At 55.2% G+C, this 16,159-nt stretch overlaps 8 protein-coding genes across 8 annotated transcripts; 4 read left to right on the top strand and 4 right to left on the bottom strand.

Annotated features, from left to right (window-relative positions):
- Positions 1 to 202: 202 nt before the first annotated feature.
- On the top strand, positions 203 to 1,072 carry ACO1O0_002875 (uncharacterized protein; the record flags this gene model as incomplete). Its single annotated transcript, XM_083192336.1, has 1 exon — positions 203 to 1,072. The coding sequence occupies one exon, from the start codon at positions 203 to 205 to the stop codon at positions 1,070 to 1,072; it is 870 nt and encodes a 289-aa protein (XP_083051393.1).
- Positions 1,073 to 1,962: 890 nt separating this feature from the next.
- ACO1O0_002874 (uncharacterized protein) lies at positions 1,963 to 3,948 on the top strand (the record flags this gene model as incomplete). Its single annotated transcript, XM_083192335.1, has 3 exons — positions 1,963 to 1,968; positions 2,001 to 2,971; positions 3,024 to 3,948. 3 exons carry the CDS (start codon positions 1,963 to 1,965, stop codon positions 3,946 to 3,948), a joined length of 1,902 nt encoding a protein of 633 aa, XP_083051392.1.
- A 205-nt stretch (positions 3,949 to 4,153) lies between these two features.
- On the bottom strand, positions 4,154 to 4,795 carry ACO1O0_002873 (HotDog domain-containing protein; the record flags this gene model as incomplete). The annotated part of the gene is made up of 1 exon (XM_083192334.1): positions 4,154 to 4,795. One exon carries the CDS (start codon positions 4,793 to 4,795, stop codon positions 4,154 to 4,156), a length of 642 nt encoding a protein of 213 aa, XP_083051391.1.
- Positions 4,796 to 7,635: 2,840 nt separating this feature from the next.
- On the bottom strand, positions 7,636 to 8,563 carry ACO1O0_002872 (uncharacterized protein; the record flags this gene model as incomplete). The annotated part of the gene is made up of 3 exons (XM_083192333.1): positions 7,636 to 8,157; positions 8,227 to 8,255; positions 8,308 to 8,563. 3 exons carry the CDS (start codon positions 8,561 to 8,563, stop codon positions 7,636 to 7,638), a joined length of 807 nt encoding a protein of 268 aa, XP_083051390.1.
- Positions 8,564 to 9,297: 734 nt separating this feature from the next.
- On the top strand, positions 9,298 to 11,652 carry ACO1O0_002871 (uncharacterized protein; the record flags this gene model as incomplete). Its single annotated transcript, XM_083192332.1, has 3 exons — positions 9,298 to 9,301; positions 9,376 to 10,106; positions 10,156 to 11,652. The coding sequence occupies 3 exons, from the start codon at positions 9,298 to 9,300 to the stop codon at positions 11,650 to 11,652; spliced, it is 2,232 nt and encodes a 743-aa protein (XP_083051389.1).
- Positions 11,653 to 11,717: 65 nt separating this feature from the next.
- Positions 11,718 to 12,245, bottom strand: ACO1O0_002870 (GNAT family N-acetyltransferase; the record flags this gene model as incomplete). Its single annotated transcript, XM_083192331.1, has 1 exon — positions 11,718 to 12,245. One exon carries the CDS (start codon positions 12,243 to 12,245, stop codon positions 11,718 to 11,720), a length of 528 nt encoding a protein of 175 aa, XP_083051388.1.
- A 349-nt stretch (positions 12,246 to 12,594) lies between these two features.
- ACO1O0_002869 (uncharacterized protein) lies at positions 12,595 to 13,598 on the bottom strand (the record flags this gene model as incomplete). Its single annotated transcript, XM_083192330.1, has 3 exons — positions 12,595 to 12,900; positions 12,962 to 13,393; positions 13,458 to 13,598. The coding sequence occupies 3 exons, from the start codon at positions 13,596 to 13,598 to the stop codon at positions 12,595 to 12,597; spliced, it is 879 nt and encodes a 292-aa protein (XP_083051387.1).
- A 1,322-nt stretch (positions 13,599 to 14,920) lies between these two features.
- ACO1O0_002868 (2-hydroxyacid dehydrogenase) lies at positions 14,921 to 15,967 on the top strand (the record flags this gene model as incomplete). Its single annotated transcript, XM_083192329.1, has 1 exon — positions 14,921 to 15,967. One exon carries the CDS (start codon positions 14,921 to 14,923, stop codon positions 15,965 to 15,967), a length of 1,047 nt encoding a protein of 348 aa, XP_083051386.1.
- Positions 15,968 to 16,159: the final 192 nt, after the last annotated feature.

Genomic DNA, 16,159 nt, shown 5'->3' with positions numbered 1-16,159 from the left:
TTAGGAAGTGACTGGAACAGTCAGGCATGATTCGCTCTGATCTAGTTTAGCAGAGAAGGCAGTGAAATGAGCAGAAGGAATATATGCTGGCGGGATCGGTATTTAACCCTTGGCAAATCGTCTCTAATCTTTTTTTGCTCATTATCTCCCGCGACGGTGCTCTCACTTACTGCCAGCTTTCAGACGACGACCAAATTTCAAGATGCCGAAAACAAAAACAAAAACTTTCATCGTACCACAGAGCCCGGGCAGACTACCTCTCCGAGGCAGGCTCATTGAAGCAATCCGCAGCTGCTCCGAGAACGCCATCTTCCTCCAACAAGCTTCGCTGTTCGATGACCCCAAGGACGAGAAGAGATTACTCGACTTGTTGATACCTCAACTAGTAAAGCGGAAGTTGAATCCCACAGATTCGATCCAGTATTACTTGGGTCAGATGTTTCTCGACGCGACCCAATTATGCGTCGACAAGAAGACCCCAGGACTTAGCAAGGCCGAGTTTTGGGAGCTTGTCTCGGAAAAGGGCATGCTGCGCTCCCAGATCCGGGTTCCTCCAGACCTGCTAGCCCTTCTGGCTCGAGAGATAGTCAGGGCCAGGATACGGTTCCATAAGGCCGGTAGTCGTAGGCCGGCGGATGCGATAGCTAAACTCGCTGGACCAGGCGCCCAATCGCTCTTGGACAATCTGGGTGACGACCGCGATAAGATTCTTGGACGCGGCCTCATGGACAACCTCTACCCAGAGGACAACAGACGACCAAGGGGTTCGGGTAAGAGCCCCAAATCACCCCGATCAACTCTCGAAAACGACATATGCAAGATAGGTCTGCGTGAACGAAGACCTTCTCGTCGCTATTTCGAATCGCTTCTGGACATGCCTCAAAGCCCCTCGGCAAGTTCCAATCGAAAGTCAGTGGCAAAGCATGTCCACGCGGGCGATGGGAACCAAAATAAGGCCAAAAAGGAGGACGGGGGGAAGAAAAGTGCTAAGGCTAGTGGTGGAAGGCGGTCTAGTGGAGGACGTAGGCGCCTAAAAAAGCCATCGTGCTTGCTGGAGAGGAAGAATAGGTAGTCGGTGGTGAGAATTGTGGACAGCTGGAGTCGGGACGCTTATGGGCAAACTGCCCCCGAGTCCGGGCTGATAGACGGTTGATTTTCTTGGGTTACTTTCCTAGATGCCTGTGAAGAATTGATAAAACAGTTGTTACCTGTGGACTCTATTCTGTGCTTTTTGAAAAGGGGTCCGCCAAACGCGTGCTGGGCAAGGATGCTGATGGATGGTAAAGACGCGACTGATGGCGAGGCTGTGCAAGGCTAAGATTTGCGCTTCCGCGGCGGGGCAGTCCTGTAGTAATACTACTGGTAATATTATATTATGCCAATTCGGCAGTCAAGTATCCGAGAAATGCCATGTAAAACTTTCCGTTAGTCATAGTGCCGGCCAATTGACATGGGGTTCGTGGTTGATGTTGTCAATCTGTGTCGGTGGTTGCATGTGGTGAGATCTCGGCGCAGCTGAACTGGGAGCTGAACTGGCAGCTGAACTGCCCTAGGGAATAGGTGGCTTCAGCGGTCGCACCCACTGAAGAATTGTTTTGACAGAAATAATTGGGAGGGGCTGGGCAACCCCTGGCAGAGTAGTGTTCGCTTATTCTGTCGATGCCCTTCATCGTGGCACCTGCCAACGCCTGTCGCCAAGCTGCGGTGCTGACGTCACGGGGAAGCCGGTTTGCCGGGAGAGCTTGCGACGCTTTTTGCCAAGGTGAATGAACCCTGGATGGGACGGCAAACAGTCGAGGGTCGAGACTCGCGCCGCTCCCGTGTCCATCCTGCGCGGCGAGCTCTCGCCTCGCATCTCACCTAATCAACTCTTTCTGTCATTACCGTCTGCCTTTGCGTGTTTTCCTTTGCTTCGTCTTTGCTGGTAGCTGTCAGCAGGCCCAACTCCATGCGACCAAGCCGATGACTGTCGGCTCACTCCAGCTCTCAGCTCAAGTGAGACACCGCGTCTGCCCATAGATGACCTGATTTCGCTCCGGCAATCCTCCAACAAGCAGCACCTCATCGAAGCTACAATGGCCGAACAAGGGGAACCATCCGCCGCCGCCGGTATCCAGGCTCAGGAGCTTCAACAGCCTCAGCAATCCCTTCAGTCCGCCCAGCGGGAGAATGGTCAGGCTGGTAAAGGCCCAACAGGCAAGGTGCCAGCGACCAGCCCGCCAGCCAAGTCGCCTCAGAAATACCGGTCCTTCGGGCATCCTATGCGTGCGCTTACTAGGAAGGGGCCTCCTGGAGGCTTCGACGACACGCCTCTCCCGGACGCACCTCAGGGATATACCCTACATTTCATCTTTCAATATGCTGTGAATCTGCCGCCTGCGGACTTCAGGTCGGCCTCCTCCGACCCCTTCCTCACCGCAACCCTGAAAGGCACCAATCCGAAGCGGCATAAGGAAGACCCGGATCTGTTCCTGCGGACGCGTACTCTCAGACGGACCACGTCGCCAGAGTGGAAGGCTGACTGGATCGTGGCCAACGTGCCGCCCACTGGGTTTACCCTCAAATGCAGGATGTACGACGAGGATTATCCAGACGGCAACGACCGACTGGGCAATGTCACGCTCAAGGTGCCTCGCGTGTATGAAGGCTGGCACGGTATACCACCCCCAGGGCAAGAATTCGATGCCAAGAAGCGGATGATTAGCAAACGTGCTTTCGTCCTCAAGGGCGTTTCGAGCATCCTCACTCACAACTTTCACATGACGCCACGGCTCTGCATTAGTATCGAAGTTCTGGGCAAATCGGATCCACCCTACGCCCAGATGCACACTGTGGGACCGACCTTCTATTTCAAACACTTCAGTCCCATGATAGGACGTCTCACGGGAACAAGAGTCAATGCGGATGCTGAGGACGACACGGCCGCTGCCGACCACACTGGCCCCATCCACAGGGCGACGCAGAAATACGAGTGAGTAGATATTGAGATTCTGATCAAGGGTAACTCTAATAGAAATATCTAGCTTCCAGGCAAATGAACTGCAGCTGTGCGGACCGGTGCCGTCTCGACTGTACCACCGTTATGTCGAGTTCAGACCCATCATCGGCTTGATGTTCAGATCCACAGGCCTGCGCGGCAAGATTCTGAACGCTGCTCTGCACAAGCAGCATGCTCGTATCTACAATTTTAACAAATCAACAGAATACGGCACCTTTGAGCCTTGCTCTTCGGAAGCGGCCCTCCAATTCCTGCGCCTTGCCCACTTTGACGAAGGTGGTCGTCTGTTTACCTATGTCCTCACCCTCGATGGACTGTTGCGGTTCACTGAAACTGGGCACGAGTTCGGCATCGACCTCCTGAGCAAACATACGATGCACTCCGACGTGGAGACGTACATTGCTTTCTCGGGAGAGTTCTTCATTCGCAGACTCAAGCATCCGCATACTACAGACGACCCAGATCCGAATGAGAAGACTCATCCGCCAGACAACCTTCCGGGAGGCCCTCCCGGGCATGCTCCACAGCCGGATCCGTCGTACTACCAACTCGTCATTGACAACGATTCGGGGACGTATCGCCCAGATAAGCGCATCTTGCCGGACCTGAAGGCATTCCTCGAGAGGAACTTCCCCGGACTAGGCATCGTGGCAATGCACTGGGAAGACGAGCACCTGAAGAAGCTCAAGGAGAAGCAGCTGAACGTGAAGAAGAAGGAGGGCCGTATCATGAACGTGGTGATGAACCGCAGCTTCAGCAGCATCAGCTCCGCAGAGAGCGAGCTCGACGATCGCGACGAGACGTGGGAGTCGGGGCGGCCGAGCAAGCGCGAAGCGGCGTATGCGGCCCTCGAGGACCCTTCCAAGGTCAAGCAGGCGGTGCAGAGGATTGTTCCCGGGCTCAACAAGCCCGGCGAGAACGCGAAGTCAACTGCGGAGGTGGTGAGCTAAAAAGCTGGTCTTGGTTCACCTTCCGTGACACAATTTTACATCTTCGATTGAGCGGGGTTGGAGGGACGAGTCTGATTGCGGTTCCTTGGATATAGCTGATTGCGCCCGCGAGCACGACTGAAAAACATTTGATACCCCCTACCATGCTCCTCTAGTTATAGTCTAATTCATATATACACACACACATATCGCTTCTGCTTCTGGTTTAGATATTGGCCCTGAGCGACACCCACGTGCTCGAACACCGCGCCAGCTCCTCGCCGTTCTCGCCGCGGACCTCGCACCGCACCCTCGTCTTACGGCCCTCGACCTCCTCCATCCAAGCCGTAGCGACGACGGCATTGCCCGTGAGTATGGGCCTGAGGAACTTGATCTCGAGCAAGCCCGTCATGCTGATGTTAGCAAAGGCGGCGCCGTTCTTGCCCAGGGCAAAGTTGAGCTCGGGGATGGCGCCCATGGCCTCGTCGACCATGGCCATGGTGATGCCGCCGTGCAGGGTGGCGGGCCCGCCGGTGAGGCCGTGGCCGAGCTGGTACAGGGTGGAGACCTTCTTGACGGGGGTGTCCGGGTCGCGGGTGTTGGCGTCGGTGCCGGTGAAGAAGGAGAGCATGTGGGAGATGCCGCGGTCGGAGGCGATGGTGACGCCGAAGAATTGGTCGTGCTGCGGGGACGCTGGGTTGCGGCACGTGGGGATGTAGGGGATGGTGGAGGGCTGGCTGAGGAGTGCGGCAGCCCAGGAGATGGATGAGAAGTGGGCGAGGTTGGAGGCGTAGAGCTGGGGGGGTGTGTCCCTGGGGATGATGTTGAGGGCGGGGATGACCGCGCGGACGGGGCTTTGGGCGGCCATTTGGGCGGTGGCTGAAAGCAGTTGTGAAGGGAGAAATGTGAAAGGCCGAGAGGGGATTGGAGAATTTCCAAGTTGGAGGTCTTCAAAATATAAGAACGATAAGAGGCCCGAGGTCCGATGTTGGAGATAACCGCCCCTGTCCCACACTCCCGCCCCAGGCTCCCCCCAGCCGTGTGGAGGAGCTACGCGGGGTAAGAAATTAAGAATTAAGGCGGCGGGAGGTCGGTAATACTACTCGTACTCGTAGTAGGCAGTAGACCCTAGCCAACAATCCTTCACCACTGACCGAGAAAACCCGGTGAGACATAAGTCTTGAAATCGTCAAGGCGTTCAAAGGGGTGAGCGAAGGAATGCCTGCAGGCCTCGGATCATTAGTCTGCCAGTTATCTACCCGACCACCAGCATCATTAGTATTATCAACATCATCAATACACCCGTTGCTGACGGTAATGAAGCTTAATTACTGCTAATAATACAATGACGATATCAATAGAGAAGGGCGGCGCTGGCCCTACCCCGTTAATCATACGCATCTGCGAACGTTAATCAAACACCGTAGGGGAAAGAGGTTAAGAAGGAGTATTGATTAATGTTAAAGATCTCTAGAGAATGATCTTGAATCATCTAATTGGGTATATTTTTTATTTATTTAATATGGTATCTAGCTTATTCTAGTAGGATATAGCGTTAAATACTACTCCACTATTTATATAGCAATATTTAGTATAGCATTATTAAGAAGAGCGGTGGTAGCAGGTAGGATTATGGTATTAATAGGTCTGGCTTAATTTTAGCTACCTAATTAGAAGAGCTTCGCAGTAGCTTCGCCCGTCTGCGCCATTCGTTCCGAATCGCCTCATCTAGTCATATCTTTGCTGTTTCGCTCAATTAGCAATTTGACACTGCTGGAAGTGTGGCTGTGCTACTATCCTTCCAAGCTGGCCAAGCCCTACTTGCCAGAATGAAAGTTGACGCCTAAATGAAACCCACAGACCAGGCCACTGGCCAGGATGGCGTCCCAGGGGCCCAGTTCGTGCTCTTGTCCAAGATGGGAGCTTACTGCATAGACGCGGGAAGGTAATGACCTGGAAGTCCAAAAACCCACAGAGGTCTTTTGACGCGGGCAGTTCTCCTGACCTTGAGGCCTTTTGGGACTCTCCATCAAGTCCATCATACCCAGCTTCCTCCTATATTTCCCCGATACCTCACTGCCGACTTAGCTTCTTCGCCGGCTGCCATTTTATTCGGCTGTTCTTCTGTCATTCTAGAGCACGTTGGTTGGACCCGACCCCATTCATCCTTCCCCAGTACTGTGGGCTGGACTCATCCCCATCAAAAATCTCATGCATCCTATAATCATCCGGTCCGCCCCTTACAGCTGTCTCTTGACGGCCATTGCCTACCGCCCGTTCGATGATGGGGTGTGGTTCACAGCGGCCGCCAAGGCCTCAATATTATGTACCGGCTGCACCTGCCTGGAACTCCTTTTCTGGTTCTATGAATGCTTTAACTCGTCTTGCTCTCCGACCTTTGATCCTGCATTTCTGCACATGATGGTGGTTATCGCCCTGGCGATGCTGCTCCTCGCCAGAGTTATCTCCTATCGCGACTCCCTACACGTTGGGCCGCGCCACCGCAGAAGCATCCCAACTGAAGGGGCAATCACGCAGTGCTTCGTATTAATGAGCTGCTTCTTTTTAATCCTCGCATTTATATACATATTCGCGGTGGTGGAGGACGGGTCCCAAATCAAGAAGGGGCTGGCTTGCAAAGCCACGAACAGGTCGGCTGTGGATTTTATCTCGCGCTGGACATTCCAAGACACGATCCTCTGCAGCGCTCCTCGATTGCGGCGCTTGTTGTCACTCGTGATACTCTACGCCGGAACCAACTGCTGGATGTTGTTCCTGAGCCACATAGAGCGAAACACACGTGGCAGCGGTAATAGCAGGCGAGCACTCCAGGGGGCCAGCAATACCAGAGAAAACATTCCCATAATACGACAGGTCGGGGCTCATGGAAATGTCAAAGCCTGGTACTTCTTCATCCTCGACTATTCTATCATCGTCCTGGGTGTCATATCTTGCCTCAGCTTCGAGATGTATCAGTATTGGCATGCCATTCCAAGCACGGAGGGGGTAGGATATCTCTCGGGAGAGTACTACTGCCCGACGATTCTTGTTTCCTCAGTGATGGGATGGCTAGACTGGTGGTGATATCGACACTCGGACATGAAGATCACTGGACTAAATCAAGTCAATAGCACATGGTGAGAGGAAGTTGGGACAATAGTTTTTGGAATCACACCGCTTGGAGAGCGTCTACTCTCTGGATGAGGGAAGCGTTGCTAGGGAATCAGGTCTCTTTAGTACATGTTTCCTGGTTCACGGCTATAGCAAATTTTGGAACAAAGCGTTGCGAATTTATATATATGAGTTTTTAAGACGAGAAAAAAACAGATAAAATTGACCCTACCTATGAAAAACTCATGAATGATCCCCCTGAACCAGACGGGGTGGGCACCGGCAATAATTGCGAGTCACGGATGGTGAGGCGATGGCCTTTTCTCGCCCCAAGGATAAGATTCCTCAGAGATGAAAGTGAGGCCAAGATTGTCAGATTAATGACTTAGAGCTTTTAAGAGGTTGTCTTGAGTTCGTAATGGAATCCTTTGGTACCTTATTCTGTTGATTGAATGAACTCATACATATGTGGGCGGCGCGGTTCACCGTATAAATAGTTCCTGAGGTTAGCAGCAAGGACGAACAATTTAATGACAGGCAATTCAATTTTCCCATGCCATCGTTTCTTTCTCTGTCCGTGATTTTCGTCCGATTACATTAGAGGTTGTGACCATTACCCTCCTTGTACACGGGTTCACCCTCAGCGGCATCAACACCTTCCGACACAACGCGCCCAACAGCGGCATCAATCCCCTCGTCACCATCCGTCAAGTCAATCCACGAGTTCTTGACCCCCTCAGCCGCGAGCAGCGCATCCGCCACCCTGGCCACGCTCTCGCGGCTGACTTGTCCCCCCGGGCCGGGCGTCTTCCCTAGCGTCACCTTCCCCGCAGGCTCGGTCGTCAGCGTCGCCGGGCGCAGGTCGATGCCCACGAGGGTGGGGCTCGCGCGCGACACGCTGTATAGCAGCTCGTCGGCCACGACCTTGGCCTGGTAGTAGCGCGCGAGGGAGCCCTGGTTGACCTTGCGCACGTAGTCGTCCCAGTCGGCCGCGGCCCACCAGGGCGCGGCGTGGCGGCGTGAGCCGGCGTACGAGATGAGCAGGAACTTGGTGATGGAGGGGAAGGTGGCAGCCGCGGTGATGAAGTGCGAGGCTGCGTCGCGGTCGACCTTGAAGGTCTGCATGTATGTATGTTGCGGTCAGTATGGTGCGTATTAACTGATGGGCTTTCCTGGGGTGGTATTTACGCGTTCGGGATCTCCCTTGCCTCCGGCACCTGTGACGTGTTAGATACGTGATACTTTTTGACAGCAATGCGAAGTACGGACCTGCGGCAAAGGCAATGTAGTCTGGCTTGACGTCCTTGAGGATCTGGACAGCCTGGTCCTGGGAGGCAATGTCCTCGATGCTATCGACAAGGACGTTGAGCTTGCCAGGCTGGCCAGAGCCAAGGCGCTCAATGGTGGGCACCTGGTCCTGGGCGCGAATGACGCTGGTGACAGTCCAGGAGCGTTTGAGGAGGAGCGGCGTGAGCAGCTGGGCAATCTTGCCGTGGCCGCCGATAAGAAGGACGTGGTGCGACATGTTGACGGTGACGGTGATGGGAGAAGGGCGAAGTGGTTAGATGAAACAATGAGTGTTCAATTGAAAGCTGGGGTCCAGATAAAAAAGCCCAATGTGTTGGTTAATATGTTTATTAAACTTCACCACCTCATTACCCCATCACACCAACGTCCGCGGGGGGTGAGCCAGTGCATGACGCCATTCCGCAACTCCGCATGCGGTAGAAATAGGTAGTAAGCGGAGACCAAGGCAGCTCAGCCTCTCACGGTGAACCATTCCACGTCGTGATACCTGGGCGCCTCGGTTGTTGGCCGCCCCTCGCGTCGACCTCCCGGTACGCTGTTGTTCATATCTCTTGGTGTTTCGAAGATGGAGACTGAATTGAGATGCTCGCATAATGACGAACCGGAAATGCCACGGCTTTGCTACTACTTACCTTATGTAAGATTCCGAGGCCCGGCTCGAACGCAGGAAAAATGACGCTATGCTTGTTCGGGTGATCCCGCATCTCATGCCCGCCACCAACTTCTCAACACACCAGTCACCAAACTGCATCGCATCTCAAAGTTGACAGCCACAGGAATGGTGCTTACCCGGTGACATGAGAGGTGAGTGAGTGCATGTATTGGCTTCCATGTCTTAGACGGCGTCGACACTGGCCTTTATCAACACCTAATACATCTGTTCTGCGGTCCACCAGCTCCCCTCATATCCTTGTGAGCCTCCGACCCGGATCTTCAGCTTGCCCCAGGATCATGGGTAAGACGGTGTGTATCATCGGTCAGTGTCTCACCTGGAACGGCCTTGTAGGGCGACACCTAACCTTAACGTAGGCGCCGGACCGTCTGGTCTTGTGGCGGCCAAGACACTGCTTCACAACGCCCCCGACGGAGACGCATTCCGCGTCAGCGTCTTCGACACGCAGCACGATGTTGGCGGCCTGTGGCCGACATCCCGCACCGACAGTGGCCGCCAGGTCCATCCGCTGATGGTAGCCAACCAGAGTAAGCACACGATGCACTTCAGCGACCAGGTGTGGGATGACGACGCCCCCCAGTTCCCGCTGGCGTGGATGGTGGGCAAGTATTTGGCCCGTTATACGGACCGCTACCTGAAGGGCCACACGGGGTTCGACCTGAGGCTGGATAGCCGTGTTGTAAAAGCGACGCCGCGCGAGGGAGGATTCAAGGGCTGGGATGTGGTCGTCCAAGCCAATGGGGTGGAGGAGACTCGGGTGTTTGACCATGTCGTCGTTGCTGCGGGTTTCTTTGGGAAGCCCATCATACCCAAGCAGCTGCAGGGGACACATGATGTGCCAGTTATACACAGCAGTGCGTACCGCGACCTCGAGGGCCTGCTCGGTCAAGCGAGGCCCGGCGGTGGGAAGATCTTGATCGTCGGGGGCCAAATGTCAGGTGTCGAGATTGCCGGCACCATCGCCGCTCATCTGTCTTCTGCTGCAAACTCGCCCGAAAAGTCCAAGATCAAGGATGTTGAGAATTACTCGATCCATCACGTCGTTCAACGGCCGACATGGGTGCTCCCTCTCTTCACGAGCCCCGAGGTGCGTCCTAATAACTCGCTGTTACGTCTCCTGACTGACATTTCCGCAGCCGAAATCCCCGGCTGCTCCATTCTTGCCCATGGACTTTGCGTCATACAATCTCAACAACCGCCCTCACCCACTCGTCAATATGCAAGGACACATCCCCGAGGAAACTGCTCAGAGGGTACACGGAGTCTTCCAGGGTGTTTTGGGCGGTGACCAGTCGGCATTCTCTCGCCACCTGCGGATAGCGGATGAAGATAGGGTGAAGCAGCCGTACATGGCCGTCAGCGACTGGTATTGCGACTTTGTACGGTCCGGGCTCATCACACTCTCCACTGGAAAGGTTGATTCCCTTACCGGGAACACCGCCACGGTTGCGCCCGGGGGAGACAAGATTGACGACATTGCGGCTGTCGTGGTTGCGACCGGCTTCGATGCGTCTCCCTGTTTGGACTTTTTGCCCCAGGATGTCCTCCAGAAACTCAACCACTCGCCTCGTCACATCGACCTGCCCATCGCCTTGGCGTTCCACGGTACACACCATCCTGAAGTCCCAGACCTGGGTTTTGTGGGATTTTACCGATCCCCCTACTGGGGCGTGATGCAGATGCAAGCACGGTTCCTTTCCCGGTACTGGTCGGAGCCAGGGGAGAACGGCAGCTCGTCCAAGCTTTCTGAGAAACTTGCCGAGGATGTTTCTATACAGCGGACTCTGGATCTACGTGATGACCCCCGTTGCTCCCAGTTCCCCATGGGAGATTATCCCTTCCTGATGCAGGACATGGCCGAGGCACTCGGACTATCAATCACGGAACCTCTGACTGAGGGGCTGCCTAACCTGCCTCACAACGGCAAGCCGCTCAACATACTCACGCCGGCTAGATACCCCGATAGCAACCAGGTTGGAGACGACTCCCAAAGACTGCGCGAGAGCACCAGGAGCGTGGCGCTAGCAGGCCTGACCTCCCCCCGCTTCGTCGCCCGTGCCGTCTTCCGCAGCCTGCTAGGCACATGGAAGCTGGAGCGTGACCTGGTGAGCAAGCTGCCCTCGCACCCGACGGGTCACTTCAGCGGCACCGGCCGGTTCCTGCTGCGCCGGCAGACGTCCGACGGGCTCCGGTGCGCGGCCGACGGCACGCCCGCGACCCCACCGCCTGACGACGACGAGGCGTGGGAGTACCTGTACATCGAGGAGGGTGAGTTCAAGACGGAGGGTGGGTTCGGGTTCCGGGCGACGCGGCGGTACGTGTGGCGGTACGACGAGCACCGCGACGTGCTGAGCGTGTGGTTCGTCAAGCCCGAGGACGACAGGCGCGCCGACTACCTCTTCCACGAGGTCGAGTTTGGGATGCCGGGGGAGAGTGGTGGTGGAGGAGGAGGAGGAGGAGGGAAGTTGGGCAAGGGGTGGCCTGCCAAGGCGGGACATCTCTGCATCGACGATTTCTACAATGTCCAGTACGATTTTGCGTTCCAGGCGGTGAATCTGCGCGAGTGGAGCGTTGGATACACGGTCAAGGGGCCGAAGAAGGACTACACGATTAGAGGGACATATACGCGGTAGATAGGCTTTGATTCCACGTCTAGATTCGTAAACAAGGAGGATAGTTCTAGCAAGGCTGGGCGATGCTATCGCCGTCCGGACAAAGCATCCCGTTGATGGTTTGAACGCGATAGGTACTGGGAATCCTCCCCGTAGGAGGACAACTTGTCCCTCAAGGCCCCGTCCACGGCCTCTGGAACGAAGCCAAACCGGCCCCAGAACGACTGCGTCCCGTAGACGGACACGAGAGAGGTGGTCGGGTACCGTGCTGCGACGCCAAGCAGCCTACTGATGGCCTCCTCAGCGAGACCCCGCCCGCGCAGTCGCGGCAGGATGGCGACGTCGTGAATGTAGTAGGTGTCGGCGTCCGGGGAAATTGTGCCAAGTAGGGTATCCAGGGAAGGCGGCTGAGCGTGACGGATGGGGTGAGAGATGGCGTAGCCGCAGATCTGGTCGCCGTCGTCCTCGTCGATGAGGGCCAGACAGCCGTCTGGGTAGAGCCTGGCGCGTTCTGCGAAGACTTCGGCGCTCTCTGGGAGACCCGGATGGATCTGGTCTGCGACACGCACGAGTCCGTCAATGTCGCCAGCGGTGAGGCTGCGCCAGACTGCCATGACTGGGTTGAGTCTGGGGAAGAGTGTGATGTTTAGGATGAGTTCAATGTGGAGGTTTCGGAGGGGGTCTTGTCTCTTGCCCCACCAAAGTTAATAAACTTCGCCTCGTGGAATGGGGAATCATGGGAGCCGTTTAAGAATGGAAACATCACAAGTAAATTGAATGCGAGCGTAATTAACCCTCCATGATCAATTAGGTGTTATGGAGGCTCTGATAACAGTGAGCCACTACTACCGATCTGGTCACCTTCAGAGCCCGCGGTTCTATCTACGCGGCTGTACAACTCAATGCGGTATTGCCCAAACCTAGTAGGGAAGAGGCGAAGCAGCTACCCGAGGAATCTCTTCCTTAGATGCTTTCATCCCATGGGCCGCTCTCGGGTTCCGTCGCGTTACCGTTGCCATGTCCACAAACACATCTGGCCCAGTCCCAGCAGCCGTCTGTATGCACCCCCTTGGTGCGATCGGGTGCATTGGAAGGTTCACGGCAAGAGAAGCCATTCGGACCACCTGCAGGAACCTCCAGTCTGTCCGAAGGGCAGTAGAGATTGCCTAGCGCGGAGCCCCATGGATGTTTCGCAGAGTTGCATCCGTCGTTCGTTGCCCCTTGCTGCTTCTTGGTGGGAAGCTTGTTGACGATGAGAGAGAGGCCCTCCTGAGTTCAGTGTCAGTCCCACACCATTTCTAGACCTAGGTGGAAAATAGGCGAGACTTACAAGATGCTTGACCAGGTCTTGCTTCTGGGCGTGGAGGAGCTCGTCGGCGATGGCATGGGCGTCTGCGCCGTTCTTGACCTGGTGGGCGACCAACCGAGTCCCGCCGAGACTGCTGCTCTCGTCGCTCAGCTTGGTTTCCATGTCCTTCTGAATCTTGCCCATGGCGTCGACTTTCATGTTGATCTCCTCGTAGAATTCCGAGAGGTATTTCAAATCCTGGAGTTGCTCCATGATCCCACTCACATCAGCGCGCAAATCAGCGTGGCCTCCCGACACTTTTTGCTCGTGGAGCGCCTTGGTGACCTCCCGCAGAGCTGCGTCGACAGAGTGCAAGCGCTGGATTTCAAACTCCTGGCGGTTTATTGTCTTTTTGTGACACTCGATCTGCTCTTTGTGAGCCTTGATGAACGCTCGCTGAGCATCCAGGTCCGCCTAGGTGACCTTGTTAGCTTCATCTACCAAACTCGTAGGCAAATGGAGGTATCACGGCACGGACCTTCATCAGTTCATAACTCTCCTCCAAAGAGGATATTCGCTCTTCCGTGAGAAGGATTGAGTCTCCGCGACTTGAGGACCATGGGTCATTGGCGGCAGAGCTACCTCCACGTTCTTCCTTCACCTTGGGGAGACGGGCCATCATTTTTTGTTGGAGGGTGGGAGGTTCAGGGTTGTAGTTACTATAAGCGAATGTAGCTGTGGAAGACTCTTTAAGGAGATGAATGTGAGATGGAGAAGAAGAAAAAAACAAGAAAAGGTTAGAAGAGATTGAACATGTAGTTTTATATAGGCAGTGGTGCTGCCTCGTTGTCAGTTCTGGCAGCTGTCACCGGCCGTAACTGATTACACGCCCCTTTTCACTTCTCAATGTGAACTCGGGGTATTTTTTGACTGCATATCCTGTATTCTCTATTGTGCTTCTTCTCTCTGGGGGAACTCACTAGTTCTCCCGTGATTTGATACTTGCGCTAGATATCCTAGCTTGAGTATATACGGAGAGTACCCCAGAATATTGTGGCGCTGGTCTTTATGAGAGTGGCGAATTCCCTCAGCAACGGCTCAGCCCATCAGTCGTCCCCAGATTTGATGGACATTCCTTGACCCACTGCTAGAGCACGGTAAATGATTATCGACTATTGCTGAGTAGCTTCTCCACAACGTGATTATTTCTGGTCAAGAATTCGGGTTCATCAGTACCTTCGACAAACGCCGTATGGAAAGACTGCTCCCACGGGTCCTCCTGTGCCCACCTACCCGCACTATATCTATATATAGACTGTGGTGGCTTCGGCGCAAGTATTAACTTTTTGGTGTTGTCTGATCCGAAAGAAAAAGCACCTGAATCTTCTGGAAAGAGGAAAAGAAGATCAGAGGTAGGATGAGGCAGGGTAATTAATGACAGGAGGGGCGAGCTCAGCAAACAATTTTGTCCGCACCACTTCGACGATCGCGTCTACGATCTACTAGCAACACATGCTTTTCTCCTCGTCCCAATCCTGGCATTTCATGTGAGATTTTATTTTCTGATCAAAACTTCTTGTATCATGTTTTTGATGGGAGACGGACCAAAACGCAGAATAGGACGATCGCTGTGCTAGCAGATTCACATCAAGCCAGATCCATCATCATAGATCTGCTTGAGGTGATGCAAGCCCAGCGGAATAGGCCGTGAATTGGATAGACTCTGCAATAAACATGGGGGCTAATATAGCTCCGTGGTTAAATATACACGTGGAAGCGGCAGGATTGAAACCCTGACATGCGCCCAGCCATGCATCGCCTGATATGTGAGACAATAAACGCTCAGTCCCCCGCCTTGATATATATTAAGCTTCGAGGGGAGGCACAGCTCAGTTGGACATGTCCTGATTGCCCATCTTCCATGCTTTAGAACAGAAATCTCTGCCGCTTCTTCCAAGTCCCATCTCATCCTGCCCATATCCCCCACCTCCGCCATCCACCATGAGGCTCGCCGTCTTCAGCGCCAAGCCGTACGACAAGAAGTACTTTAGCGCCGTCCACGCCAGCCGCGACCCGACGTCACCGACCACGATCACGTACCACGACTTTGCCCTCAACGCCGACACCGTGTCCACCGTCCGCGACGCTGACGCCGTCTGCGTCTTTGTCAACGACTCCCTCACTGCTCCCGTCATCGACGAGCTCGCCCGCAACGGCGTCCGCGCCATCCTCCTCCGCTGCGCCGGCTTCAACCACGTCGACCTCGACGCCGCCGCCCGCCATGGCCTGATGGTCGCCAACGTGCCCTCGTACTCGCCCGAGACGGTCGCCGAGTTCGCCGTCGCCCTGCTGCAGACGCTCAACCGCAACACCCACCGCGCCTACAACCGCGTGCGCGAGGGCAACTTTGCCCTGGACGGGCTCGTCGGTCGCACCCTCTGCGGCCGCACCGTCGGCATCCTGGGCGTCGGCAAGATCGGCCTCGCCATGGCGCGCATCATGAGGGGCTTCGGCTGCCGCGTCATCGCCTACGACCCGTACCCGTCGCCCGCGCTCGAGGAGTTTGGCGAGTACGTCGACCTCGACGCGCTCCTGGCCGAGTCGGACATTATCAGCCTGCACTGCCCGCTGATGGACTCGACGCGGCACATCATCAACGGCCGGACGATTGCAAAGATGAAGAGGGGCGTGCTGCTGGTCAACACGTCGCGCGGCGGGCTCATCGACACGCGCGCCGTCATCAGGGGCCTCAAGAGCAGGCACATTGGCGGCGCCGCCCTCGACGTGTACGAGGACGAGGGGTCGCTCTTCTACGACGACCACTCGGGCGACATCATCCACGACGACGTCCTCATGCGCCTCACCACCTTCCACAACGTCATCGTCAGCGGCCACCAGGCCTTCTTCACCGAGGAGGCCCTGCAGGAGATTGCCGAGTGCACGCTGCGTAACCTCGACGAGTTCGTGCAGGGCGGCACGTGCAGGAACTCGCTGACCAAGGAGCCCAAGAAGGTCGACAAGATCCCCGCCCCGGTTCGCAATGTCTAGACGGCAACTTGTATTTTTTTCCCTGTCACGATTGGAAGAAATGAAATGTCTTGGATGATTTTGATGATTTTTGTATTGGAAATGCATGGTATCTTTCTATCTCATTGCTATGCTCCAAAATGACTGGCGCCCCCTCCTTGATCAGAATCTGTAGATTAATTAATGCATTGGTAGTCGTAGTGGTAGTAGTAG

Source organism: Amphichorda felina (genome assembly GCF_050947745.1).
Source record: "Amphichorda felina strain 45539 chromosome Unknown scaffold_3, whole genome shotgun sequence".
NCBI lineage: Eukaryota > Fungi > Ascomycota > Sordariomycetes > Hypocreales > Bionectriaceae > Amphichorda > Amphichorda felina.
Note: the sequence above shows the minus strand (reverse complement) of the source record. Positions and strands in the feature narration are given on the sequence as shown.